The 27,386-nt window shown below is 40.5% G+C and overlaps 1 protein-coding gene across 1 annotated transcript in view; it reads right to left on the bottom strand.

The window, feature by feature from the left end:
• ITK (IL2 inducible T cell kinase) overlaps positions 1-27,386 on the bottom strand; it is a 65,332-nt gene that overhangs the window by 26,912 nt on the left and 11,034 nt on the right. The window contains exons 2-7 of the mRNA XM_044241064.1: positions 16,668-16,772; positions 14,556-14,637; positions 12,719-12,847; positions 9,456-9,496; positions 6,751-6,902; positions 2,100-2,165 (exon numbers count right to left, since the gene is read on the bottom strand). Coding sequence (XP_044096999.1) covers positions 2,100-2,165; positions 6,751-6,902; positions 9,456-9,496; positions 12,719-12,847; positions 14,556-14,637; positions 16,668-16,772 — 575 coding nt within the window. The remainder of the gene's footprint in view (positions 1-2,099; positions 2,166-6,750; positions 6,903-9,455; positions 9,497-12,718; positions 12,848-14,555; positions 14,638-16,667; positions 16,773-27,386) is intronic.

Here is a 27,386-nt window from a genome sequence, read left to right on the forward strand (position 1 = left end):
ACTTTTTGGGGGGTGGGGGGGGAGGGAGGAAGAGAGAGAGCAAGGTGGGGGGAAGGGGCAGAAGGAGAGGGGGAGAGAGAGAATTTTAAGCAGGCTCTATGCCTAGCATGGAGCCCAACATGTGGCTTGATCTCACAACTCTGAGATCATGACCTGACCTGAAATCAAGAGCTGGGCACTTAACCGACTGAGACACCCAGGTGCCCCTACTTTTTTTTTTTTTTAAATGGCTCAAGATCCAATTCAGGATTACAAGTCCCTTTAATCAACACTCATATCCTTAGGCTCCTTCAGTGTGGACCAATTTTTCAGCCTTTTGAGTCTTTTATGATATTAACATTTTTGAAGAGCACAGACCAGTTATTTTGTAGAATATGGATTTCCCTATTATTTCCTCACAATGAAGCTCAGATTATGTGTGTTTGGGCAGGAATAGCACAGAAATAATGTGTCCTTCTCAGTGTGTCATATCTGGAGACCTGGGTGGTCTTGTCCTGTTATTGTTGTGAGCTTGGATCACTTGGTTAAAATGGGGGTCTACCAGATATTTCCCCTCTATTACTAGTAAGTGATTTCTGAGAAGATACTTTGAAACTAGGTAAATATCAAACTTTCACCTCCCTCGTTGTGAAATTTTCATTGAAGTGTCTTGCCTGAATTAGTTGATGCTTTGAGTTACAAATGATGATTTTTATTTATTTATTTATTTTTAAATAAATTTTATCTATTTATTTATTTGACAGAGACAGTGAGAGAGAGAGAGAGAGACACCACACACAAGCAGGGGGAGCAGCAGAGGGAGAAGGAGAAGCAGGCTCTCCACTGAGCAGAGACCCGGATGCAGGGCTTGATCCCAGGACCCTGGGACGGTGACCTGAGCCAAAGGTGGATGCTTAACCGACTGAGCCACCCAGGTGTCCCCAAATGGTGACTTTTTAAAAAGATTTTATTTATTTGACGGAGAGAGAGGAATCACAAGTAGGCAGAAAGGCAGGCAGAGAGAGAGAGGAGAGGAAGCAGGCTTCCTGCGGAGCAGAGAGCCCAACGGGGGGCTCCATCCCAGGACTCTGGGATCATGACCTGAGCCAAAGGCAGAGGCTTTAACCCACTGAGCCACCCAGGCACCCCTCCAAATGGTGACTTTTAACCATGATCATTCCTTCTACATTCATTAGCTGGCAGTCTATGGTAAGAAAGAACTTTCTTGTTTATTCTTGTATTTGCTTACTTACCTGTCAAATTATCTGTTTGTTATCGATTCTTATTTTATTGTATGGATTGTAGTCCATTACCCTTGTTACTTATTTTAACACTCAAACTGTTGTATATTTGGCCAGAAGGAACAATTTTAAGCTGAATTCTTTGCTCATTCCACAAGTCCACATCATTAAAATATTTTGGGAGATGGGCAGTAGTTCTTTACTTTCTGGTGCAAGGTGTTCCAAGTTCATTCTGTACTTTCCCTGCCTTGACTCTGAATCCCCAAGCCATTTCTTCAAGAACTCTATTTCAGTGGGAAGTGCTATTTAGAAAGGAAGATCTGTGAACACAGAGTTCTCGTGGTGCTTTGGGGCTATTGCATCAAGACCTCCAGCCGTGGAGCTAGGGAGCATATATACATGGTGAGTGCATTGTCCGTTACAATTGGATTTTATTAAATACTAAGTAGTTCCATTAAAATTATATCCATGTGAACTCTTCTATACATGACAACTTGAAATAGACCATACAAGCTAAGCAGATATTTAATTCCTATTTGTCTGCTATTCTGGTATTAGAAGTATTGCCTTAAAGCATGTTTTAAGTGAGTTTGCATTTGATCCAGTGTTCCAACTGCTTTTTTCCTTCTCAAGTGAGACAAGATTCCCGGAAGAAACTTTTTCCTTTTACCCAATCTATGTGGGTATCTTAGAGTCATCTCTTTGATAAAAGGCGAGGTGGGTACATACATCGGCCCCCTTCTCCTATTTAAAGTGTTCCTCTACTCTTCACTTAGGGATCAATGTACAAGAAGAAAAAAGATGCCCAACCAATAATTTATTCCTAATCTAAGGAGGACCTTAATGACATATTTTTAGAAAACAAGGAAAATTTCTTACTCATAGGTTTCCAGGCTGTTTGGAGATTTTTCCACCAAATAACTGCTTGGTACATATCCTTCATGCCTGTTAAAAGGGAAATTCATGTTTAGACTATTACAGGATAAATTTTCACATCTCCGTTTTAGAGGTGGTTCAATCCGCTAAAAAGTCATTTGAAGATGGGGGAGTCTCACATTATTTGGCATTCATGATAAGACATTTTAAAGTTTCAGAACAAAAGTTAAAATAGAATAAAAGCTAAAAAGAATGAAAATCTGCCATCTGCTAAAAGAGGTAGATTTCACCACTAAAATATGAACCATAATAAATAAGAAGCGGCTACTTCACTTAAAATGCTTTGTTTGTTGCTCTCCTCGTCGTGAAATTTCCTCTCATGGAAAAAAGATTAATGTTCGGTCTCTATTTTCTATAAGGAAACATTTTCTTTGGGGTGTGACAATCAATATTTTTTCCACTTCAGTGCTACCATTTCATAGCCAGGAAACCAAAATAATATAAAAAATCACTTTCCACCCACAGGTTCCAAAAGATACTGCCAGTCAGCATTGTAAACTTTTAATGCAGGGCCTCCCTAATATTTTGTTGTTGTTGTTAATTAAACTCCTTCAGATGTAAATGGTAAAACAGGAGAAAAAGAATAGAGTCACCCGGGATTTAGAGATGGGAGTTTCTTCTGAGCAGGAATACATAACTGGGCATAAACAAAGACATATGGAAGAGACTAATCGACATATCAAAATACTTTACATTTGTGTATGGTCTTGTATTTTTCAAAGCAAGTTCACATTCATTACTGCAATTAATATTACAAGGTGAAAACAATGTCCTTTCTACTCTCTGGGCCTCTGGTTCCCTCTCTGTAAAATCTACACGAGATTCCACATAGAATTCCTCCCAGCTCTGCCAGTCTATAAAAAGATGCCAGAGAGTTTCTTACTCTTTACTTTATAAAGCATATTTCAATTTTTATATAATAAAGCCATTTTTTTAAATCTGGTGATGATGTTTAGGGAGGAATGCATAATCTGTCTCACAGAATTTTTTTTTCAGTTTTTTTAAAAATTAATTAATTTATTTTCTGCATAGCAGTATTCATTATTTTTGCACCACACCCAGTGCTCCATGCAATCAGTGCCCTCTATAATACCCAACACCTGGTACCCCAACCTCCCACCCCCCGCCATTTCAAACCCCTCAGATTGTTTTTCAGAGTCCATAGTCTCTCATGATTCACCTCCCATTCCAATTTACCCCAACTCCTTTCTCCTCTCTAACAACCCTTGTCCTTCATGCTATTTGTTATGCTCCACAAATAAGTGAAACCATATGATAATTGACTCTCTCTGCTTGACTTATTTCACTCAGCATAATATCTTCCAGTCCTGTCCATGTTGCTACAAAAGTTGGGTATTCGTCCTTTCTGATGGAGGCATAATACTCCATAGTGTATATGGACCACATTTTCCTTATCCATTCATCATTGTTTTGAGGAGTAGGGATATCAAGAATGGGGATGCCAAATATGGGACAACTGTCTCATATCCTGGGCCCGTGGCTGAGTCAATAGTGACATGCTTCCCTTGGAGAACTGAACACCCGGCTTCCCTATTATGGTGTTCAAGGCAGTCTGCTCCAAATGATAGAAGTCAAGTTGTTCTAAAATTTGCTATTTCTTTTATATCTGTCTTTTGGAATCCACTTGATTATGTCTGGTTTTGCCACACCATATGTTTACAATTCTAATAATAGGTCAAATACTATTTTTACTTTCAAATAGATAACTGTGTTCTAATATGCCAACCACATAACATTATGTGATAATATGATTATCACAAATGGTGATTCTCTTTATTTGTATGCGGATGTAGAATTTACAAAGCTCGTTTCACTTGTAGCATTTCATTAATTTCCTCAACCTTGTGAGATAGAAAGAGCTGATATTATCATCTGCATTTCATAGATAAGGAAAATGGATGCCCAAAGTTTAAGTGACTTTTCCAAAGACCTACAACAAGAGCAGTGGATATTAAAATGAAAGTCTTCTGTCTCCTCATCTTCTGTATTTTCCACTATATTGCATTATTACAAAGCACACTGGGGAAATTCCCAAAACACCAATTAGATTCTCGGGTGTCCTCTTTGATGGCCTTTGAAGTGCAGAGCTGATCATTTCCACAGGCCACTGAACAAACGGTAAACTGTCATTTGGGGAAGTGAAACCTAGGAAAAGACATTTCCTGGCACATTAGGTATGCTAAATAAATGTCATTTGAGGGGCACCTGGGTGGCTCAGTGGGTTAAGCCTCTGCCTTCGGCTCAGATCGTGATCTCAGGGTCCTGGGATCAAGCCCCACATTGGGCTCTCTGCTCAGCAGGGAGTCTGCTTTCCCCTCTCTCTCTGCCTGCCTCTCTGCCTATTGTGATCTCTCTCTCTGTGTCAAATTAAAAAAATAAAAAATAAATGTCAGTTGACTGGAGGTGTGAATTTCTGAGTAAGTTCTGGTGTTTGTAGAACCGGGCAGTCTTAAACCTGTTTCTGATATGGGACACCTTATAATAGGCAAAGAGAGAGGCATGTGACAGGCCTCACGTGACAGGCCTCACTTGCCTTCACAAGTCAGCTAGAGAGGGAGGGAGATTCCACATGAAGTGCTTTGGGGTCTATTCCCAGCTAGCCAGCAACCCTGTTCCTGGACCACAGTTCTTTAAAGAACCATATTTTACACCCTTCCCCCACTCCCCCTGTAGTGGCATGAATAAGGTTACTTAAAGAGAAAGTGCTTTGACAAAGCAAGTTTTGGTGTATGTGAAAAGTAAAGCCTTAACCCTAAAGATATTTGTGTGCCTCTTTTTTTGTTCATCAGATTAGCTTTTTTTTTTTTTCCCCCTAAAGGTTAGTGATACCCAGTGTTGACACTCCCACGCACTGTTGGTGGGTAGTGGGGATGTAAATTTGGCAGTCTTTTTGAGGGAATCATCTACCAAAATTGAGACAGGTTCTGATTCAACAGTTCCATAGTTAGAAATGTGAGATAAACATTTTTTCAAAAGAAAAATATATTTTCAAAAATATATATGTTGCAAATTTTTTTCAAAAAATTGCCCAGAAATAAGTGAAACCATATGATAATTGACTTTCTCTGCTTGACTTATTTCACTCAGCATGGCTTGCAAGGAGCACTGGGTGTGTTGAAAAAATAATGAATAATGTTTTTCTGAAAATAAATAAATTGGGAAAAAAATAAATTAATTAATTAATTTAAAAAAAAAAATTGCCCAGAAACATGAGCATGAGCAATACAAGATCTTCATCATGCCCTTGTTTAAAATAACAAAGAAAACAAGTAACTTGGAAACTAAACATCCTATTATTTAAAATCATTCAAATATTTATAATACAAACACACCTTCCAAAACTATGCAATTATTTAAAAAAAATTTGTATCTGCAGATATGGAAAGATCTCCAAGATATATTACTAAAGGTCAAAAGCAAGGTGAAGAGCAGAATGAATCACCTTTGTGTGTAACTTTTTGTTTGGGATACACAAGAAAGTGTTAGTTGTGATTACTTTTGGAACTGATATGGTGACAAATGGATCTTTTTTTTTTTTTTAAATAAAACATGGATGAAGGCCATCAAAACATTGCAGTGATGGAGTGTTTTTCTTTTGTGTATTTTAAAATCACTAATAATCTCATGCTTTAAAACTATATTAACCTGTAATATTAATATATACGGATGTTCATTGCTGTGCTATTAATATCTGCAAGATACTGGAAATAACCTGAGCGCCCAGCAAGTGAATTGCTAAATTATGGTACACTTCTGTGTTGGAGTTATTGCTATCACTGAAATAATATTCTGGAGAATATTCCAAGGCTCGGGTAAATACCTCTGATATATTAAAAGGAAAAACTAAAGCCTTATAAAGCAGCATGAATCTGATGCCTTAAAACTAAGTACTGGTATCTAAGTCATATATATCCCAGAGCACTCTGAAGATTAACAAAAGTAATTTTGTTGTATTTCAGATCAGAGAAAGGCTCATAATATATGTATTTTTTCATTCAAAACTCCCATAGTGGGCAATTGGTATTAGCACAACTCAACTTTCTCCCTGAATCATGTAGATGGCTAGTTCTAAGACTGGTAGTATAGCTAAGTCATCAGTATTTTCTTCCTGATGCTTCTTCTTCTTTTTTTTTTTTCCTTCCTGATGCTTCTTAATATAACCACTAATCATTACCATTTCTACATGCCTTTTCTTTTCACTGCAAATAGACACTTCACAATGGGATGTGCCTTCGGCCTCATCTAAACACTCAAGAACAATAGTTCTTCCTTGTAGAACAAGCTGCCAATCTCCCACTTTGTCGATGTTAGTGAAAAAACCCTGGGGAATTTTTAGATGGGTGTGGGAGCTGGGAATTCTTAATGGGGGGAGAGCATAGCAAGTGACTGTCTCCACCACTCCTGAAAAGTGGAAAGGTCTCCTCAACCACTTCTGCCTTCCTCTTTCTTCTACCTTTGCCCCCCTCTCCTAACTCAGTGCAGTGGTCATGCTGATGGAGGCAGAACAAATCATTCCAGTGTTTTCTCTATTGCCACCTCCCCTCAAGTCCTGGGACAGCAAAGAGATCCTTACCCATTTCTGTCCTGCACTCTCCACCAGTGAATCTCAGAACTGTCCAGTAGGTAGTACTCCTCATTGCGCTGTAGCATAAGTTCCTGTGGATCATTTGTTTGGTAGTCGTACAAAGCAATGACTATGGTTTCTTCAGGTTCCTGAAGTGATCGCTGGGGGAGGTAGAAAACAAAAACAAGTGATGACATAGAAAGGAGGTAAGCTGCAGAACAAGGTCGACAAGTCCCTAAATTTCAACTTACTCCTGGTTCTATGCAAGGTCAACACACCAGTTCCTGCAATCCATTGGGTAGTCACTGAAACCATCTGCCTTCTCTAGTTGGCTTTCTTTTGACTTAGGATTGTAGCGCTGAATATGACACAAAGACAACCAATACCTGGAATTCCTTGCCCCTCTAACTCTGTGTGCTGAATTTTGACCACAGTGAATTCCAAGCAGCCACATGCTTTTCATAAAAGTCTATTGGTCACATGTTGCAACCTCTCTGCTGGAAGCATCATATTCTTAATTTAAGTGATGCCATCAATGTTAAGTTACTCAGTACACACTTTTCTGCTTTGACTTTTGGGTCTGTCCAGATCCATAGGATCATAGACTATTGGAGCTAGAATGCCTCTGAGAGGTCATTCAATCCATCCTTTTGTTTAGAGTGGGGAAACAGAGGCCCAGATGGGAAAATGGGTATAGCTAAGCTTAGCCCTGGAATTAGTCTTAATGCTCTCTCTATGATAGCACATGAAAGTCCTTCTTCCTCTTAGGGGCTCTCTTGCCTAAGTCTCTACTTCTCAGTACCTTTTTAAGGATGACGTGTTAAAGACATGAAGAAGAGATGATAAAGCAAACAATTGTGGGAGTTCAGGAAGGGCACACTTGATACAGGTTGGCAGATTTTTGAGACAGGAAATATGGAAGAGATTGAGATTACTAGTGGGGATGAGATTTGGTGTTGAGAAGCGAAAATTTCTATGAGCACATCGAAGCAGGTGGTATAAAAATCCTGGAGATCTAGAAAGAAAAATCTTGTCCTACTGATGTAGTATGTCATCTCAGCTGACCCAGATTAGGATTTGAAGTCTAGATATTGATGGAGCTCATGAGGTGGTGTATTGAAGTACTGCAGACAAGAGCCAATGGGACTGAGGCTTTCACCCCAAGAGCTAATGGAGGAAGGAGTTGTATACAAGGGTCCCTGAAGATTAAGGAGGGTTATGACATCATGGGTATTCATCCCATTATAGGCCCAACTAATTGATCAATCCCTATGAAAAGAAAGCTAAGAGCAAGGTTCTCTAACCATGGTGGTACCTCTCTATAGGTAGCATCTTCCACAATTATGGGGATGTTTTGAATGTCACAAAGATTTAGGTGTGCTGCTAGCATTTAATGGGAAAGGGCAAAGAATGCAAAAATATATGCAGTATCCCACATTCTGTACAACTTTTGAATGTCCTGTTAGACATTCATGTGGTGAGAAACCTGCTTATAATAATAATAATGTATAGTAATACTCTAAGTCTAGATCCTACCTCTACCCTATATAGGTGGGACTATGGGGGAAACCATTTGGAAGCCAGAGTTGGCTTCCCCAGAGTTGGCTTGGTATGACCTAAATCTTTTAAGTCAGTATATTAGATGAGTGTTTTTCCCTACTTCATTGTGCTCCAGAATCATCTGGAGGTCTAAGAAAATGCAGATTGCTAGGACCCTCTTCCAGAGTCATGAATACAGTAGGTCTGGGTTGGGGCCTGAGAATTTATATTGCATTTCTAAAAAGATCCCAGGTGATGCTGATACTGCTGGTCTAGGGACCACACTTTGAGAACCACCCCTTGAGTTAAAGATCAACTCTCAGGAGCTCAGCTATCTACTAGCTTGACTATTAAATTGTTGAATGGCCTTGGGAAAAAATCTCAAAACCTCTCTTGGGACTTGATTTCCCAAGCTTTAAAATGTGAATAAAACTATAACCCTCTGAAGTGGCTAGAATAGACAGTGAGGAAAGGAGACTCATATACCTATATATACATATACGTACATATATGTATATACATGTATAAGTATATACATATATATGTATATACTTTTTATATAAAGATATATATATCTTTGAAATAGTAGAAGCATGGAAATACTTTGAAAAATATAAAGTATTATCAAAAGTAAGGTGTGGACTAAATACACAATTTTATTTTTTAAAAGATTTTATTTATTTATTTGATATATATAGAGAGAGCATGAGTGGACAGAGGGAGAGGAACAAACAGACACCCCACTGAGCAGGGGACCCAACTTGGGGCTTGTCCCAGGACTCAGAGTTCATAACCTGAGCTGAAGAGATGCTTAATCATCTAAGCCACCCAGGTGCCCCAGTACACCATTTTATATAAATAGCTGTCATTTGACCACCTCAAAGTGGTCAGGTGGCTGGATACGCAGTTTGATATCAGTAAGTTTTTGTTTAGTGAATAAAGTAAACTGAGGATTTAGCAGCCGAGCAATCATTTTATGTAAACAGACCCATGAGACAGTTCAGGTCCAAGAAATCCAGTGGGTTCATTTCATCTGAAATTACTACAACCTGCTGCATTTATTTGCCCAGGATTTGAGAAATCTGGGCAGATAGGGAAAGTGCAAAGGGGACATGCCAGTCAGGCAGCTGCAGTGATGGGCGCCCACTGTGCCCAGAGTTGGAGCCCTTACTTACCCTATTGTCTTCAGGAGTAGGAGGAAGAGGCTTCTTTGAAGCTGAAATGAGAAAAACAGAAAAAGAAAATGAGCATGAAACCGAATGTACCCAACCGGAGGTGAGCTGCCAGGGGGCTTTTCAGAGAAAAGGGGCCCTTAGGTAAACAACAGAAGAAAAGAGCCAGAAGAAGATGATGAGACACAGAGAAACAAAAATTGGCCTTGTAGCACCCATGTTTTATATCTTTTAGCCTGTTGGTTCCCCATTTTATTTTCTAGAAGACACCAGAAACTTCTAGAAGTCAATATTCTGTACTCCCAGTTAAAGCCTAATCCAAAAGTTCCTTCAGAGACATTAGGATTATGTCCTTCCCTGTGGGCTGGGAGACCTCCACAAACACACCTACCAACACACCTACCACCTGCCATACCCCGGAGTGGGAACTGGTGATTCAGGGTAACAGTGACTCATTGGCTTCCTGAGGTAGCCGTGGGCTTGGAGAGGAGGTGGGGAGGTGAAGGGTCATGGTGTTTTTCGGGGCGAGGGCTGGAAACTACTTTTAGTTACCTTAATGCTTCTGTTCCTGAGCATGTGTTCCTGCTACCTCCTCCAAACAACACCCTCAGCACCTCTCTCTCTGTTTATCTGTTTGTGTCTCCACAGCTCCCTCTCTTCACCTCTACTCTAGGCCTTCTTCCCTCCTCTCTTCTTTTTTCTCCCTCCTTTCATCTCTTCCTCTCTGTCTCCTGGTATTTCTCTGCTGAGGCCCTGGAAAGGTCAGGCTCGGAGTCAGTAGACCAAGGTTGAATGTCTGGGAGTCGGTATGGACATAAGCTTCTGCTCAGTTCAAACCATAATATAATAATTAGAGATAGTATGGGAATAGGCTCCATGAGGAGGTGGTGAGCTCCTCATCTCTGCATGAGGTTGACCAACCCATGAGGTTGATCCCTGCCTTACTGGGACAGCACTTCTCAGGAATGAGGTAAAAGGAGACCAACACAGTGACATGGGAACCCAGCCCATGTGCTAACTCTTTAAGAAAGGGCAGGGTGGGGTGTTGACTTGGGTTTGTGATTAACAGAGAAGCAGCAAACAAACATAACTGGAAGCACGGTTCCTATTCCACACACAACTCAGAGCACCAGGAGACTGGGGTTCTCACCCCAGCTCTGCTGGGAATGAGATGTGTGGCCTTGGGCTCCTCCCAACCCTGAATATTCTGCGATGCATAGCTCTTCCTCTAGCCTTACTCTTCCCTCCTTTCTTCTCCCACTGGGTGATACTAGATTGTATGACATCAGAGCCAGTTCTGCTTGCAGAAATGAGTGTTGCTGTTGGTTGGGTAGAGCAGGTCCATTTTTACCCAGCCGTCTCTGCTGCTTTCCAGACATACACACACACACACTGCTATAACTCAGCTTCAGATTCTTCTGTCCACAAATAAGAAAGAATAGCACGCACAAATACCATTTGTTGAGAGCTCAGTAAGTGCCAGCGGTTGTGCTAAAAGCTTTCCACAAGCTCATTTTTGCAAACATGAATGTAGGACCTCTCAGAGAGTGACTGTAGTTAAGCCCTGGGTTTATGGGGTGAGCAGTTCAGCATGAGCAGCCATCTCCAAGTGTCATGATGGTGAGTCATTCAGACGCTCATCACCCTCAGTCGTGTGTCTAGCACTCAGCACAGGGAAGTACTATGTGCCCTGAAGGGATCAGCTGCAACATGCACAGTGAAAACTGCAAAATGGAAACACAGACTCAAGGGATTCCAGAACTGGAAAGGGGCTTGGGAGATTGTTTCATCATAGGACACCTAAAAGTTCCCCTCACACTGGAGAGATCAGGGCCCTAAGTCCAAGGGCCCACAGCAAAGGTATTGGCAAGAATTTGGAGACTAGACCTCTGGCTTTGAAAAGGGCTTTCTCACATTGGGGAAATCCCATGCTGTCTTGTTAATATGGTGGATTTCACCCATATAAAACATTCTGTTTCTTTTTTATGAAACACTAGCCTTTGTGAATATGGTCCATAGGGTAATGTAGAAGATCATTCGCTTCTAAAACCAGGTATATATTGTTCTTCTGGGCCAGGGGACTGGTAACCTTAAACTTTCTCTCCCAAGGTTGAGGTTGAGAAGTGGTGGTTGTTAACGTGGTACTAAAATGGGCTGTGACTCAGGAAGCCACGGAAAACCCAGCCATGTGTTAGATTTTGCACATCCGTCTTGGGCTGTCAATGTGAGGTATTTGGTTTTCGTGCAAAAGAGAAACTGACAGATGAGAAAAGGTGGCTAGGGTAAGAGAGGTTGAGAGGAGAGGGGAATGGAAGCAAAACAATTTACACTATCCATCATTCCTATTCAACAATGGCTTTGCAGAGCACTTCCTCACTGTGTACCTTGAACATTCCCAACTGCTCAAGGTCTTCAGCTTCTGTGACCTCACACTATCTCCCCCAGATGACTCTGGGGAATGGGAGCATACCATGTGTCAAAGTGCATGCAAGTGAAGTTGCACTTCATTGAAGGTTCTGGTCCCAGAGCCATCACAGAAGGGTAGATCTAGCACCCCACTCCCACATTCCAGGGCTTTTGACCTCCACAGACCAGAAACAATGTCTTTTGTTTTCATTTTGCATTTGGGCTGTGGTCTCCTTTTCTCCGAGATTATAGAGATCAACAGTGAGTTTGAAGGGGAGGCAGAGAGAAGCCACAGTGTACAATTAGTAGTTCTTGGTTTTGCTTTCTTTCCCTCCAAGACTATAAAGTTGAGCTGGTGGAATTAAACCCATGTGTGATGTGACACCACTGTAATAAATAAATGATGTTATGGGCCTCTAAGTCTGTCTCTACAACTTAAGATTTAAGTCGACCATGCCGATCACATTTTCTAACTTGAGGGTTATGGTCATGTTTTCCAAAGTTTACCATGCTCACAAATCTCCAGGAAATTTGTTAAAATACAAATTTTGATCTAGCAGCAGACCTGGAATGGGGCTAGAGAATTTACATTTCTAACTGGCCCACAGGTGATATTGACACGGCAGATCCAAGGATGACACTTTAGTAGCAAGGAACCACAAAGACATAAGGTTTGAGATAAGAAACATCAACAGACTAGTGGTAGAGGCAGATAATATCCCTCTGAAAGTTCTGAAAATACAAAATTTTGTATTCAACCCCTGACACCCCTGATGATGGGAAGCTGAGAGCTTTTACCTCCTAAGACTAGAGAGGTCAGTCATTTTGCAAAGAAGAAAAGGGAATTCCTAGTCTCTTACCATTCTTGGTTGGGTCGTACTGGGCACAGCCCACTGCGAGCTTCTCCAGCTGAGCACAGCACCTCCACCTCCCATCCATCCAGAAATTCGGGTGATACATGGGTACCAAACTGTTATTATTCCTTGTTTCTGAAAGAGATTGGCACCAATAGAAGAGTTATTTATAGGTCTGTCTATCAAGGGCTACCAACGAGACTCCCCGAGATTGGACCCTGCTATAAGCTGGAGTGAACAGTACATGTTGGATTTAGGCATTATTGGGTCTGGGTCTTGTCTGGCCTTGTGTTAATTGCATGTCCCAGGTTGGACAACACCTTCATCCAGCTCAGCGTCCCCTCTATGCAATGAGAGTGTTAGACTGGACCAGTGGGCCCAACAAAGGTGTCCAAGGGCCACTGGGAAGTCTGAGTGGGAGGAATTCCTGCCCCTTCATCTCTCCCACCTTCAACCACAGGAGTTTTGTTTTATCCATTCTATATTTGCAGCTTTAAAGTGAGATTTTGGTAGGGGGGAAAAAAAAGAGGTACTCCTGCTGAAGAAAAGCATGAGAAATGGAGATGTAGACAGGCCGTCTCAAATGTTCTTTCCAGCTCTAACATCCTGTGAGTAAAGCCCTACACAGTGGGAGAACAGCCAATGGACATAGTTAGGGCCCTTCTGATAACTTTCCATTTTAATGTTTCTACTGAGCCCTATGACTTGAAAGCATTTTCCGCTTACCCAGTCTTGGCCTGTTCATACCCCATTTGAGACAATGACCTTGGAAAAGGATAACTGTATTTTTAGTCTCATTTTTCTGATACAGGTATCATGGCTTCCAAGATTCCAATGGCTTGCTTACTTTTTGTCCTTATCGGTACTTAGAGACAGACAAATACCTGAACCCCAGTTCTCCTGTAAACCCAGGGCTCCAGGCGAAATAACAGTGCTACTGATTGAGTGCCTTCTTTGGGTATTGATCTAAGTGTCTGACACGTCTTAACACATTTAATTCTCACAATAACCGTGTGACCAATTGTTACTAGTCAGAATTTATAGCTGAGAAAATGGAGACGCTGGAAGGTCGAGGAATTTGCTCCAGGTCACATACTAGTAACTGACAGACTGGGGATTTTCACCTTAGCGGTCTGGCCGCACCTCTCACGTGTACCCAAGCTCTGTGCAGGTTCTAATGATGCCATGAGGAAGGTTAACCTTAAGAAATACCATTTGTGCTGATCTGAAAACTTTGAAAGCCAGCTAACATTTACTGGGTGTTGACTCTGGGCCAGGATAGTTCCAGAGGCTTTACCCGTAACAATTCCGGGGGCAGGAACTATTATTATCACTCCCTCCTTCTTTCCTTTTTTATAGATGGGGAGACTGAAGACAGAGCCAATGAGGACGTTGCCCACCCACACGTGGCTATTAAGTAGCAGAGTCGGCATTCGAATTCAGGTCATCTAACTCAAGGCTCCGTCCTCTTATTCTTCATACTAGACCAGGAGTCGGCAAACTCTGCAATGGCCAGGTAGTAAATATTTTAGGTTTTGTTCACCAGCAGGCAAAATCGATATGAGATGGAGGTACTCCTCTATTCCTTTAAAATGGGACCATTTAAAAATACGAAAACCATCCTTAGCTCAGAGCCTTACAAAAACAGGTGGTAGGCTGGATCTGACTGACCCTACACTGTACTGATCATTGCCTCTTGGGCCCAGGGTGAAAAGTTGGAACCCAACACCAACACCAAAAGCGAGAAATATTTGACCATCCGCTGCCTTTTGTCTAACTGCGGAACCCAAGCCTGCTAGAGCATCAAGGGATCTTGGAGCCATTGGTGTAGGAGAGTAATTACCTTCTTTAAGGGCCAGAACCCAGCGCTGCCGGCTCTCACGGTCTGGAGCAAACACATACAGAAGGTAGTTGTCATGCACAACCTGAGGATATAGGCAGAGTCCAAGGTGAGTGGTGCACCCAGAGATGAATGATTGACAGTAGGCCCACCTAGCATACGGGGCCAAGATTGGGCCTCAGGTGTCTGTCACTTAAAGGCAAACTACCAGGTGATTAGGAGACTGGTGTCCTTTTTATCCAGATATTTGAATGCTGTGCAGACACAGGGTGAATTTCCACATCTCAGACTACTTGTCTGAGATTCCATGTTACTAGTAAGCCATTGCTAAATTAAAACAGCAGGACAAAATGTCTCCATGTGACAGAACATTTATTTCTCATATTAACTTTTAAGTGATTAAAAAAAACGCTTTCTGCATATGAAAGAGTAAAAAAGTAGATGAAAAATGTATAATCGAGATTTTTAAAAACTTCTTATTTTGGAATAATGTAAGACACCCCAGTGGTTCCATAAATAGTACAGAGTTCCTGTGTTCTTTTCACCTACCTCTCCTAAATGATAACATCTTATTACATAACCATAGTACAGTTTCAAAACGAGGAAACATTGGTCTAAAACTACTGACTAAAGAACAGATCTTCTTTGAATTTTACCAGTTTTTTTTTCATGTACTTTTTTTTTTTCTTTAAGTAGGCTTCATGCCCAGTGTTGAACCCAGCGCAAGGCCTGAACTTGTAACCTGAGCTGAGATCAAGAGTGGAACACTTAACCAACTGAGCCATCCAGGTTCCCCTTTAATGTACTCATTTTTTAAAAGATTTTATTTATTTATTTGATAGAGACAGAGAGAATTAGAGAGCAAGAATGAGTGGGGGGGTGCAGAGGGAGAGGGACAAGCAGACTCCTCATTGAGCAAGGGGAGCCCAATGTGGGGCTTCATCCTAGGACCCTAGGATCATGACCTGAGCTGAAGGCAGACATTTAACTGACTGAGCTACCCAGGGGCCCCTCTCACATTCATTATTAATTAGAATTTTTAAAAAAAGATTTGTTATTTATTTATTGTCAGAGAGAGAGAGCACAAGCAGGCAGAGTCGCAGGCAGAGGCAGAGAGAGAAAGCAGTCTCCCTGCTGGACAAGGAGCTTGTTGCGGGACTCGATCCCAGGACCTTGGGATCATGACCTGAGCTGAAGGCAGTGGCTTAACCGACTGAGCCACCCAGGCGTCCCATTAATTAGGATTTTAATGATAGGAAAATATATGCTATTCATTTTACTTTTATTACTAAAAATTTCAACTCATGGAGGTCAACTTTCTGGTAGAAAAGAATACTTTTCTATGTCACATTAAAAATGGAATATTTACCTCTCAAATTGGCAAAGAGGAACAGTACTCTAGAATGTGCAAGGAGATATCTGCTGCTTTGGAGTCATAGATGCAGAGAGTGATGACATGTTTTAGAGGATATCATAACCTAAAGACTAATGATAACCTCCACCAGCTCTGTCCAGTAGGACTTTCTGTAATGGTGGAAATGTTTTATAATCTGCTCTGTCCAACACATAACTATTGAACATGTGAAATGTTTATTCACTCAGTATGGCTTAGTGTGACTCAGGAATTTTTAATATTGTTTAATTTAAATATTAAACATCCACATGTGACTAGTGGCTACTGTATTGCACAACACAACTCTAGATAGTTCTGACATTATAAAATTCGAGACTTTTTGTCCCAGAACCTCCAAAGAATTTATAATCAACAGTTGCCTCAAAACATGAGTAAGTTGTACTTAAAGAATATTAGGTTTGGGCCATTGATAGTTTATATTCCCTTGCCTAGGAGCAGAGAATTCGGATTTTTGTTGAGGTAGGGAAGATATGAGAGAAGAAGAAAAGAGGAACGAAAACTTTTTCAAGGTTTTATGCTTTGTTGAATAGAATGAATAAATGAAAGAAACAAAGAAAGAACACAACAGCTTTCTTTTGGACTTAGTAGAAGATCTAAGTATAGGTCAGAGTCATTGGTGTCCCACCTTCTATTACAATGACAGGATTTTAACCATTGTCCAAGGAATGGGGGACTAGTTCCCGCAGGCGTAGTGGACTTACCTGAAATGGATATTTATAGTGGCATGGGATACTAATGTCACTTTTCACAATCTCAACACATTTGATTCGGGAGAGTTCAATGGAGCCCTTCAATGTGCGCTTTTTCTGTGAGGGGAAAAAAAGCATATTCTATTTAAGAATAGAGCAGACGGTATTTCTGTCCAGGCTGCTTATAGAAATCCACTACTAGATAGGATCCATTAGTTTTGTAAACTAACCCCCTTGAGTATCCAGAAGCTACTTCTTGTCCTTCTGTACCTCAGAGAGACACTCTGAGCAGTTTCCTGGAAGAACATACCCTGTGAATTGTCTCTTGATGGGATGATTGATTTTTACATCATTTACTCATGGCATCTTGTATCTCAGTGACCTTTTGACAAACAGCAGCATTGTAGTTGGGGTGCAGAGGACAGTATGGAAACCAACTCATGTGCCTGTTCTCTCTGTTTTGTGCCAATCCATTGTGTGACCTGGATGGTGGTACATACCTTTACTGGCACCTTTCTTTTCGAAATCTGGTTCCTCTAGGTCCCTTATATTTATCAATAATCCCACAATGACACCCTTGTAGGACATTGCTAATTCTGCTCTGTAACTATCTCTTCTTCACACTCCCATCATCCTACAGGCTTCATGTCTCATATCCTTGGAGATCTGTTAGGTTTATTTCCTTGGTAATTATTTTACATTATGGTCATTGACAGTTATGATTTATAATGATTTTACATGTTACTCAATTCTAAAGGTACTTGTAATTGGAGAGTGGATCCTAAGGGATGTTACCTAATGGGATAGATTCTATTATTAACTATCAGTCTCCGAGGCTAGTTAGTGAAAAGATTTTGTGGAACAGAAGCCTTTCAGAAGTCCCTACAATTAGGCTTCCACTGAGAATAGAATTGAGTTCAGCTGTGGAACCAGATGCAAAATACTGTATTGTACCTTATCTTTTAGAAAGAGGAGCAAATGGTGGTGAATTGGACAAAAGGTTGAAAAGGGCAAGGTTCAAAGTTGGGTTCTGTTTCCTTATTGATTTTCTGTCTGTCTGATCTGTCCACTGATACAAGTGAGGTGTTCAAGTCACCTACTATTATTATTTACTATCAATCTCTCCCTTTATGTCTGTTAATTTCTGCTTTATGTATTTAGGTCCTCCAGTGTTGGTTGCATAGATATTTACAATTGTTATAACCTCTTGCTGTATTGGTCCCTTTATCGTTATGTAGTGTCCTTCTTTGTCTTTTGTGACCATTTTCGTTTTAAAGTCTCATTTTGACAGATATAATTATTGCTACTCTGGATTTGTGTGTGTGTGTACATTTGCATAGAATATCTTTTTTTATCCCTTCACTTTCAATCTGTATCTTTGCATCTGCAGTGAGTCTCTTGCAGGCAGCATGTAGATGAGTCTTGTGTGCATGTGTGTGTGTGTTTTTTTTCATCCATTCTGTCCCCCTATGTCTTTTGATTGGAGTGTTTAGACTATTTACGTTTAAGCAATTACTGATAGGTGTGTATTTATTGATTGCCATCTTGTTACTTGTTTTCTAGTTGTTCTTGTAATTCTCCTCTGCAAAGTTGGCTCAACCTCTAACTAAGCTCTGTGACCTTGGGCAAGTCATCTCACCTCCCTGAACTTTAATTTTTATATCCGCTAAGTGAGGATATATTTAATGCCTACCTTTGAACGATTATTTAGAGAATAAAATGAGCATATGTAAACAAATTAATGGGCTTATAACAGGTGCTCTCAATAAAGAGTACCATCCCAATTAAAAAGGTTAATGCAGTCCTAACTATGGTAAGAGAGCCATGACATCATAAAATTCTTCAGAAGTGAGCTTAGTCTGTACTTTCTATTTTTTTGAAATCCAACCTGGCTGTTGGCCTTTGTTGAGGCCAGAACTGAGATGAAAACAATTCAAGATGTGAAACATATCCCTATCAAATACAGCGATGCTTTGTAGTGTTTCTTTTAAAACTTTCTTTCTAAAAACTGTTTTATTCATTTTTGAAAGTACAGAATTTATCCATGTTCATTGTAACAAATAAAATAATATGGAAGTATGTTAAGAAGATATTTATAGTGTCATATCATTCTACCCTCCTCCACAACCATGAGGTAGCCAAGGTTAACCATTTGGAATGTATTTGTCTTTGCCACACACATTTATAGGATACACACACACACACACACACACACACACAAACACAAACAAGCATCTGCTCCACACAGTGGTCTACAGCTTGCTTTTGTAATCTGAGGATGTATTAAAAGGTCAGTTTTCCCTTAAAAACCTCTGAAAACATGTATCCTTTGAGCTCAAAATATCTTCTCATTTAGAGTCTTCCACAGCTAGAAATACATGCCTGGTTTCTGCCCATAATCATAGTTCTTTAAGATGGTTAATCTGGTTTTTGAAAACAGAAGAGCACAAGGGAGCCGCCTTTTCAACAACCTTTCCCCACTGTGGGTAAACATGGAGTCTGAGCTTTGAGGTTATCCTGTTTTTTTGACCTCTGTTGCATTATTTCCTTAGTAGTATACCTAGTAGTATGCAACAAAAGACTCATGGCAGTAATAGGACAACTGTGTTTGTAAGACATGTTTATGCTTGGAACCCAATAAGTCCTACTCTCCCTGAGAATGAAACTAGGACTTCTATCACCATACCCCTAAGGCATAGTGACAGGCTGACAGCAGGTGCTCAGTCAGAATGAGATGAACGAAGGGCTCCATGTTGAAATACAGTTTAAAGAATCTTACTCAGATTTAAGGTTAATGCATTTAGTTTTTCAGGAACTATTTACTGGGGACAGCTATAAGCTAAGTGCTGCAGAAAATAGAGAGATGAACATGGTAGATCTTTTCATGGAGATCATAGTCTTGTTGAGAAGGCAGACAATAGAAACGAGTGCCATAAAGAGAATAGAAGAGGTTGATGTGACCACCCTGAGGACAGCACAGGCCTGTCTGGGGAAAGGGCCTTTGAGAAAAGATCAAGGAGTTGAAAAAGGTGCCAGACATGAAGTCTGGGGTGTGGGAGTGGGTAAATATCTTGCGTAGACTTCACAGCAAGAGCAAAGCCTTAGGGAAGCAAAGTTCTGAATACATATTGGTTGTTAATAGTCTAGGAGCATCATAATCAGGGTATAAAATGGAGGTAAGTATTAACCAGAGTTGTGGATAAAGATTCTGTGTGCTATTCTAAAGCTGTGCTGTCCAAGAATAGCAGAATGGGAACCATATATGTGACTTAAAGACTTCTTGTAGCCATACCAGAAGGAATGAAAAAGAAACAATAAAATTAATTTTAAGAATGTATTTGTTGGGTGCCTGGATGGCTCAGTGGGTTGGGCCGCTGCCTTCGGCTCAGGTCATGACCTCAGGGTCCTGGGATTGAGGCCCGTGTCGGGCTCTCTCCTCAGCAGGGAGCCTGCTTCCCTCTCTCTCTGCCTGCCTCTCTGTCTACTTGTGATCTCTCTCTGTCAAATAAATAAATAAAATCTTTTAAAAAAAAGAATGTATTTGTTTACCCTATTATATCTAAAGTACTATTTCAATGTGTAATCAACATAAAAAATTAATGAGATACATGATTTGTTCGTACTAAGTCCTTGAAATCGTGTATTGTAGAACATATCTCAATTTGAACCTGCCATATTTCAAGTGCTCAGAGATCACACATAGCTGTGGCCCCATTATTGGATGGTGCAGCTTCAAGATATCCAAGGAGGGCTTCTCCTCTAACCTCAGATTATCTCTGTTAATCTCTTAATAGTCATTAATTTCAAACATGGATTTTAAGAGACACTGTGTTAACAGCCTGTCAGGTGAGCTGGCTATGTGGTTTGTGTTTCTGTTGGAATGGATTCCATGTTCCACTATCAAAACCCACTCTTTTTCTTAAATGAGTTCCCTAAAGTGGGTTGTCTTTGAATTTCATAAGATCTAATACGTGGTCAACAAGAGACCAGCTGCGCATCTCCCCCCGCAGCTGGGGACTGGGGAGTAGCCGGTCAGTGAGCTATACACAGTTCCATGTCTGAGAAATGGTGATTGCCTGTAATCATCCCAAACAACTGTGCTATTTTTGAAAAATGCCAGGGTAAACCTTCCAAGGAAACCACACAAGAGCCATCAAGAAAAGAGAGACACCAGTAAAACCTGCTCTCATTCTTACTTGTCATTCCATCTGCATCACTTGGGTACAAGTCACAAAACCTCACTTGTCTTTGTCTCTTCTCTCAGCCATGTTTAAAGCTACACTGTCTTCATATTCCATAGCTTTCCTGTGGTAACCTGGCATGTGTCAAACACAACCCAACAAGATGTTGGTGTCTACGCTTGTGCACACAGCTTAAGTATCCCTTCTTTTTTATGTTAATATATTATATAAAATAGAATTTTGGGCTGTTAGTTTCAAAGAAAAAGGCAGGGAACAAAACCAAGATAAAGGATGATTCATATTTTTTAGCATGTCTTATACTTCAGGCACTCCGCAGTGCCCATTTGATCTATGATCCTGCAAAGTATCATTGTCCCATTTTGCAAGTGAGGACCTTGACGTTCAGAGAGACTAAGTCTCTTAATAAGTGGAATGGCGGGGTACAAGCTCAAGTCTATGACTCTAGAGGCTGAGTGCTTAACAACTGTGTTTCATGGCTCTTGCATTTGCCCCGACTTTCCATAGGAGATTTTCTTTCTCCAGACTCCACACTGAATAATCAGTTGCATACTCTATACCATAAGCTGTGGTCTGGCAGACCTGTGTCTGTGCTCTATTTGGTCATGCAATGCTTATGCTGGATTTGAAAGGGCGAGCAAGTTCTCTGCTTCCTCAGAATGATATTAACATTGGCTCCTTGGCTCTTTGGCTAGTCCAACAGATATGCCAGTGAGAAGTTAGGTATCTGATACCTATGAAAGAGGGTATCTCGGGACGCCTAGGTGGCTCAGTTGGTTGGACGACTGCCTTCAGCCCAGGTCATGATACCGGAGTCTGGGGATCGAGTCCCACATCGGGCTCCCAGCTCCATGGGGAGTCTTCTTCTCCCTCTGACCTTCTCCTCTCTCATGCTCTCTCTCAAGTAAATAAATAAAAAATCTTAAAAAAAAAAAGAAAGAAAGAAAGAAAGAAAGAGGGTATCTCCACCCCTCTGAAAAACAGCCAAATTTCAGCTTTCTGCTTTGGAGAGGCAGAGTGGGCGAGGATTGGGGCTTTCAAGTCATTTAGACCTGCATTTGCCCAACCAGTTGTGCAATCTGAGGCAAGTGTCTCAACTTCTCAGTTGCCTTGTTTTTTTTTTATTTAAGTGAGAATGATCATAGTCCTTGAATCACTGAGCTAATTTAGAGGACTTTAAAAAAAAAATCACATAAATCTACTCACAAAATAAACTCATTCAAACGATAAACCAACCACTTGAGCATTACGTCCTTTCCTTCTCCAAATGCTGTACATAAAATAAGACCTTGTTCTCTTGCCTTGATGTGTCCACATTTTGGAAGGTGATTTTCTTGTGGGCAAATATGTAACCAGGAACCACCATTTGGGAGGCACAATGTTAATTTTTAACTGACTATACTGGTGATTTTGACATTTCAGAGTCATTTGTTTAATTTGCAAATTATTTGTAAAATCAGACCAAAACCCCAGAAGGGACCTATTTCTTGGTCTTCCCAACTCTATTACATTTGCTCTCTGAGGGCTTTTGCTTTCTGCTTTTCCTCCCACTTGCCTGTCAAAACCTTCCCCAAACAGTCATTCACCAAGGGTTTAACTTACTGATAGAGTAAAGCTTGGCTTGTTTCAGAGGAGTTTGGATTAGGACAGATATTAGAGACTGTAGCCAAGAAGGAGCTTCGATAATGGAATTTCAGGCATTAGCTGAGAGGTATTTTTCAAAGCTGAGTGATACATTTCAGACTTTCCCAGATCACACCATAAAAGCAGCCACAAACTGCCTTTATCAGAGTTTCTTTGTGACTAGAAAATCTTTCTGGTGATACTTTTAACCAAGAGTATTTCAAATATTTTGCTCAATGGCTCTTCTGGCCTTTAGTACATTGTACAAATCTGAAATCACACAATGACACAATTAAAATTAAAACAGATATCCTGCGAAATGAAACTTAAGTGACTGATTTGGGGGGGTCATCCCCCCAATACACAAAGCAGAATGCCAGTTCTAACATGGGTTTTAGGGCTCTTCCTGGATTTTAGTTTCATCCTCTCTGCAAAACATGCTCCAGGTAGCCCACAAATTCGTTCCCAGTCTCCCAACTCAACAGAAGACTTTGATGACTGAGGGGACCTCATGGTGCCGGGTGGGGGCGGAAGCAGAGATTCAGAACTCGCAAAAGACACGATTTGAATCTCTGTGGTGACAAGTAGCACAGGGCTAGTCATCTCAGTTCTTTGGGTTTAGTTCTCTTCACTCTTCTTCATTCTTTTAGTTTGTGAAGAGTAATAGGATTGCTGACAGCTGCCGTGCAGAGTCACTGTGACCTGAGATACGGAAAGATTGCCTGATAACCAATAAAGATGCAATCACTACATCAGAAACCAATGGGGTGCTGTATGGTGAGAAACATAAAATAATAATAATAATAATAAAGATGTGATCATTACTGTCTCAATGGAAAATGTAGCATCTTCTAAAACACTGGGGTGATGTGAGATTAGCTATTGCTGGCTCCTCTCTTCCCCCAACCCATCTTCACCAGGCCCTTTGTCCACAAAACTTTGCTGTTCTGGGAGAATCTGGAGCTAAGGGGACAGATTTTGAGGCTCCTTGGCTGACTTAAAGTCAGGAAACTATGATCCATCCCACACCTGCCTTCTTTTCTTTCCTCTTTTCTTTTAGTCATAGCTAAACCAGAATCAACTGGCTTTCCTCACCTTAGTTTTTCACAATGTGGTTTTTGATGAGGCTGGTGGTGTTGTGAGGAAAACCTCCCTTAAAGTCGGCCATCTTGTCAGTAGTAACACCCTGACTACCCCAGAGGAAAAAGTGAGGATTTTACTCAAAAAAAGAAGAGAAATAAAGAAAAGAAGAAAAAGAAAAAGATAATGGACTATACTCTCATATAGTTTTCAGTGGGAAGTTGGGGATCCTTTTTTCCCCCAAGATTTATTCATTTATTTATTTACTTGGCACATACACACACAGAGAGAGAGAGAGAGAGAAAGAGAGAGAGGGAATACAAGCAGAGAGAGTGGGAGAGAGAGAAGCAGGCTTCCCACCAAGCAGGGAGCCCAATGCGGGGTTGATCCCAGGACACTGGAATCATGACCCGAACTGAAGGCAGATGCTTAATGACTGAGCCACCCAGGCACTCAATGGGATCCTTTCTTAAAATTATGAATGTATTTTCTCACAAGACGCTATTAAGAGCAGACACTTGTGGAAATGGTTCTTGCATTTGGGAGTAGGAAGTAGAGAGCTTTGCTCTTAATCTTATATCCTTCTATACTGTTTCACTATTTTACCGTGAACATATATATTTTTTATTGTATTTAAAAACAGTTAAAAGAAAGAAAGAAAGAAAGGGGAAGGAACAAAAGATTTCCCTTATCAGATTTACCTGATAGAAATATTTGTTTAAAATATATAAAGATGTAGGGAAAGGATTTCATAACAGCATTATTTATTTCACTAAAAATCTACAGAAATGTAAATATTCACCAATAGACAAACGGTTAAATTACTTATGGTTCAACTGTCCTGTGACTACTCTGTAGCCAAAAGAGAAAGTAATTTATATAGAGGAACAAAAATGTATACATTAACTCAAAGAAGTTTAGAGCCATAGGTGGAGCATCACCTCATTGGGGGAAAAGAAATCAATTATATAATAGTATGCACAAAACTCAAAGAAATAATGCGAAAGGAACACTGCTAAGTCTGGCTCTCTCTTGTGGGTGGCATTATGGTAGACATGCCTGTGTACATTATATATTTCTGCAATATTTGAAGCTTTTGCAGTGCGCATGTAAATTTACTCAACAGAAAAATGAAAATAATATTCTAAAGCAGTCATAGATTTAAAAACAAAACACAACAACTGCTAAGGTACAACAACCTTAGCAGATGACTATGGGAGAGGGGTGAGGGGTACACGTCGAATGCTGGGTGTGCAAAATGATCTAGCTTTTTGCCCTTGTGGCCTCCTGACCCCATTAGTCCTAAGTGGCAGTGAGGAAGCACCTGTCACCTGCTCTTCTATATCCATGGAGATTCAAGTTCATGGCAGGTCCTCTCGCCTTCTTGAGTGATAGCCATTTTCTCCATAGATCCTAAAAAGGCAACTCTGTACTTTTATGTGGGTGTATTTATCTTAGAGGTGAAGCAATAATTCAGGAATAATTTCCTGACCTCATTCATGTTAGTTAAAGGTACTAGTGATCATAGCCTTAAAAAGAAAAAAAAAAAAAAAAGCCTGTTTGTTTAGGTTTGATTCCAAAAGGGAGCAGAGAGAAAAGGAGATATGTAGAAACCCAGTACAAGAAGCGAGTGCTACGTGCCGGGGGAAAGCAGATCCTCCAGTCGTCCTGCACATTTTGTCTCTGCTCTGTGATTGCTCTTTCAAAACCTTCCTTCTTTCCAGAATAGGCTACGTGGATTTTTAAGGAGTTTGAAAGAGTATATTTTCCATATATCTTTCAAACACTGGAGAGTTAGTAGCCAAAGCATATCAATTAATAGCTTCACTGCATTTCAGAAAATAACCCTAGCATAGAGGTGACGCTCCATCAATATTTGTTAACTGCTTGATTGAAGGAACAGCAGGTAAGGCTAGGTGTGCAGCAGAAAGTGGTGAATATGAACCGTATGATAAAGTTTTAATAGAAACGATTTGAGGGGCACCTGGGTGGTGGCTCAGTGAGTTAAAGCCTCTATCTTTGGCTCCAGTCAAGATCCTGGGGTCATGGAATCAAGCCCCGTATTGGGCTCTCTGCTCAGCGGGGAGCCTGCTTCCCTTCCTCTCTCTCTGTCTGCCTCTCTGCCTACTTGTGATCTCTGTCAAATAAATAGATAAAATCTTAAAAAAAAAAAAAAAGAAATGATTTGAAAAGATTTCCAGAATGACTGGCAGGTGGATACCAATACCTCAACAATGAAAATGTAGTTCGAAACTAGTCTGCCCAAAAGATTGAGCCAAGAAAGATCTCCTACAAATTACTAAGGAAAATACTAAGATTATAGAAAAACAGGCAAAAGGAATAGAAATTGTTCTAAAATAGATGAAAAAAATGCTCAAACTTACTACAAAAGCAGAAATGCAAACAAATTATACTGAGATATCATTTTTTCAACCTGTCAGACTTGCAAAGATCAAAACATATGGTAACGGTGAGGTTTTAACAAAGCATGCATCTCACATGTGGACCTGGGGAATGTTCACTGGCACAACTTCTTGGAGAATAATTTGGTCATGTTCAATAAAACAACAGATGCAAATATCCTTTTACAACAATTCACTTCTAGAAACATTTTTTAAGGACCAAGGCTTCTCAACCTTGGCCCTATTAACATTTCAGCTGGATAATTCTTTGTTGTGGGTTTATCCTGTGCCTTGTAGGACGCTTACCAGCACCTTGGGCTCTGCCCAGAAATGTCAGTAGCCTCCCCTTCCAGTCATGACAACTAAAAAAGTTTTCCAGACATTGCTAATGATGGGCAAAATCACCCATTACGGACATATTGATATAGAAAGTGACATACAGATAAAGTTATTCGCTCCTTGTCATTCGCATTGACCAAAAAATTGGAAAACAGACTATGTCCACCATTAAGATAACTTTTTAACCATTCAACGAAATATTATGCCACCACAAAAAAGAATGAAGAAGCTCTTTGTATATAGGTATGGTTTGATCTTTAAGAGGTCTTGCTAACAAACCAAAAGAAAGGCTAAGAAGTGTGTGTAGAGTATGCCATCATTGTATAAAAAGGAGGAAAAGGAGAATATTTATCTGTTTTTACATATAGGTGCATAAAACATCATTGAAAGAATTGATAAGAAATTGATTATACTGGTTGCTTTTAGGCCATGAAGAGCTACAGCTTAGGACAAGGGTGGAAGTGGGCCCTTGCCTAACATTTTGTAACTGGTTTTAAAACATTTATGTGAGCCTGGTGGTGGCTATTAAGGAGGAAACGTATTGCATGGAGCATTGGGTGTGGTGCATAAACAAGGAATTCTGGAGCACTAAAAAGAAAAAACAAAACAAAACAAAACAAAATTTATATGAATGTATTATCTATTCAAGAATTTCTAAAAAAATTAGTCTATATTTTGCATAAGACGGTCTAATAAAAGGGCTATTCTATTCATACAGAGGCCTGAAATCCAATAGGCATAGAGGCAAAGGGGCAAGAGTTCATCCCACTGACAGTTCTGTTTTGTGAACAATTTCAATTTGCAACACAGAGGGAAGTAACGTGAATAGCAGTAACCTAATCTCACTGAGATTTATAATGGATTTTTCAAGAATTCTACCAGCTTTCTCTTGAATCAGAGAAACTTGGGGGTCAGACATTTGTGGCAGCAGGCTCCCTTGCCCCAACTCACGGCTTTCTAGGTAGAGCCGGGGCGGGGGAGGCTGAGAAGATCTCTTCCGTGCTCAGCTTTCCAAGTGCCCTGGCCTCTAGGGACGCACATCTGTGTCTTTCCATGTCCAGGGGGATGTCACACTTCCCTCTCTGAGC

Source organism: Neovison vison, chromosome 1 (assembly GCF_020171115.1).
Source record: "Neovison vison isolate M4711 chromosome 1, ASM_NN_V1, whole genome shotgun sequence".
Classification (NCBI taxonomy): Eukaryota; Metazoa; Chordata; class Mammalia; order Carnivora; family Mustelidae; genus Neogale; species Neogale vison.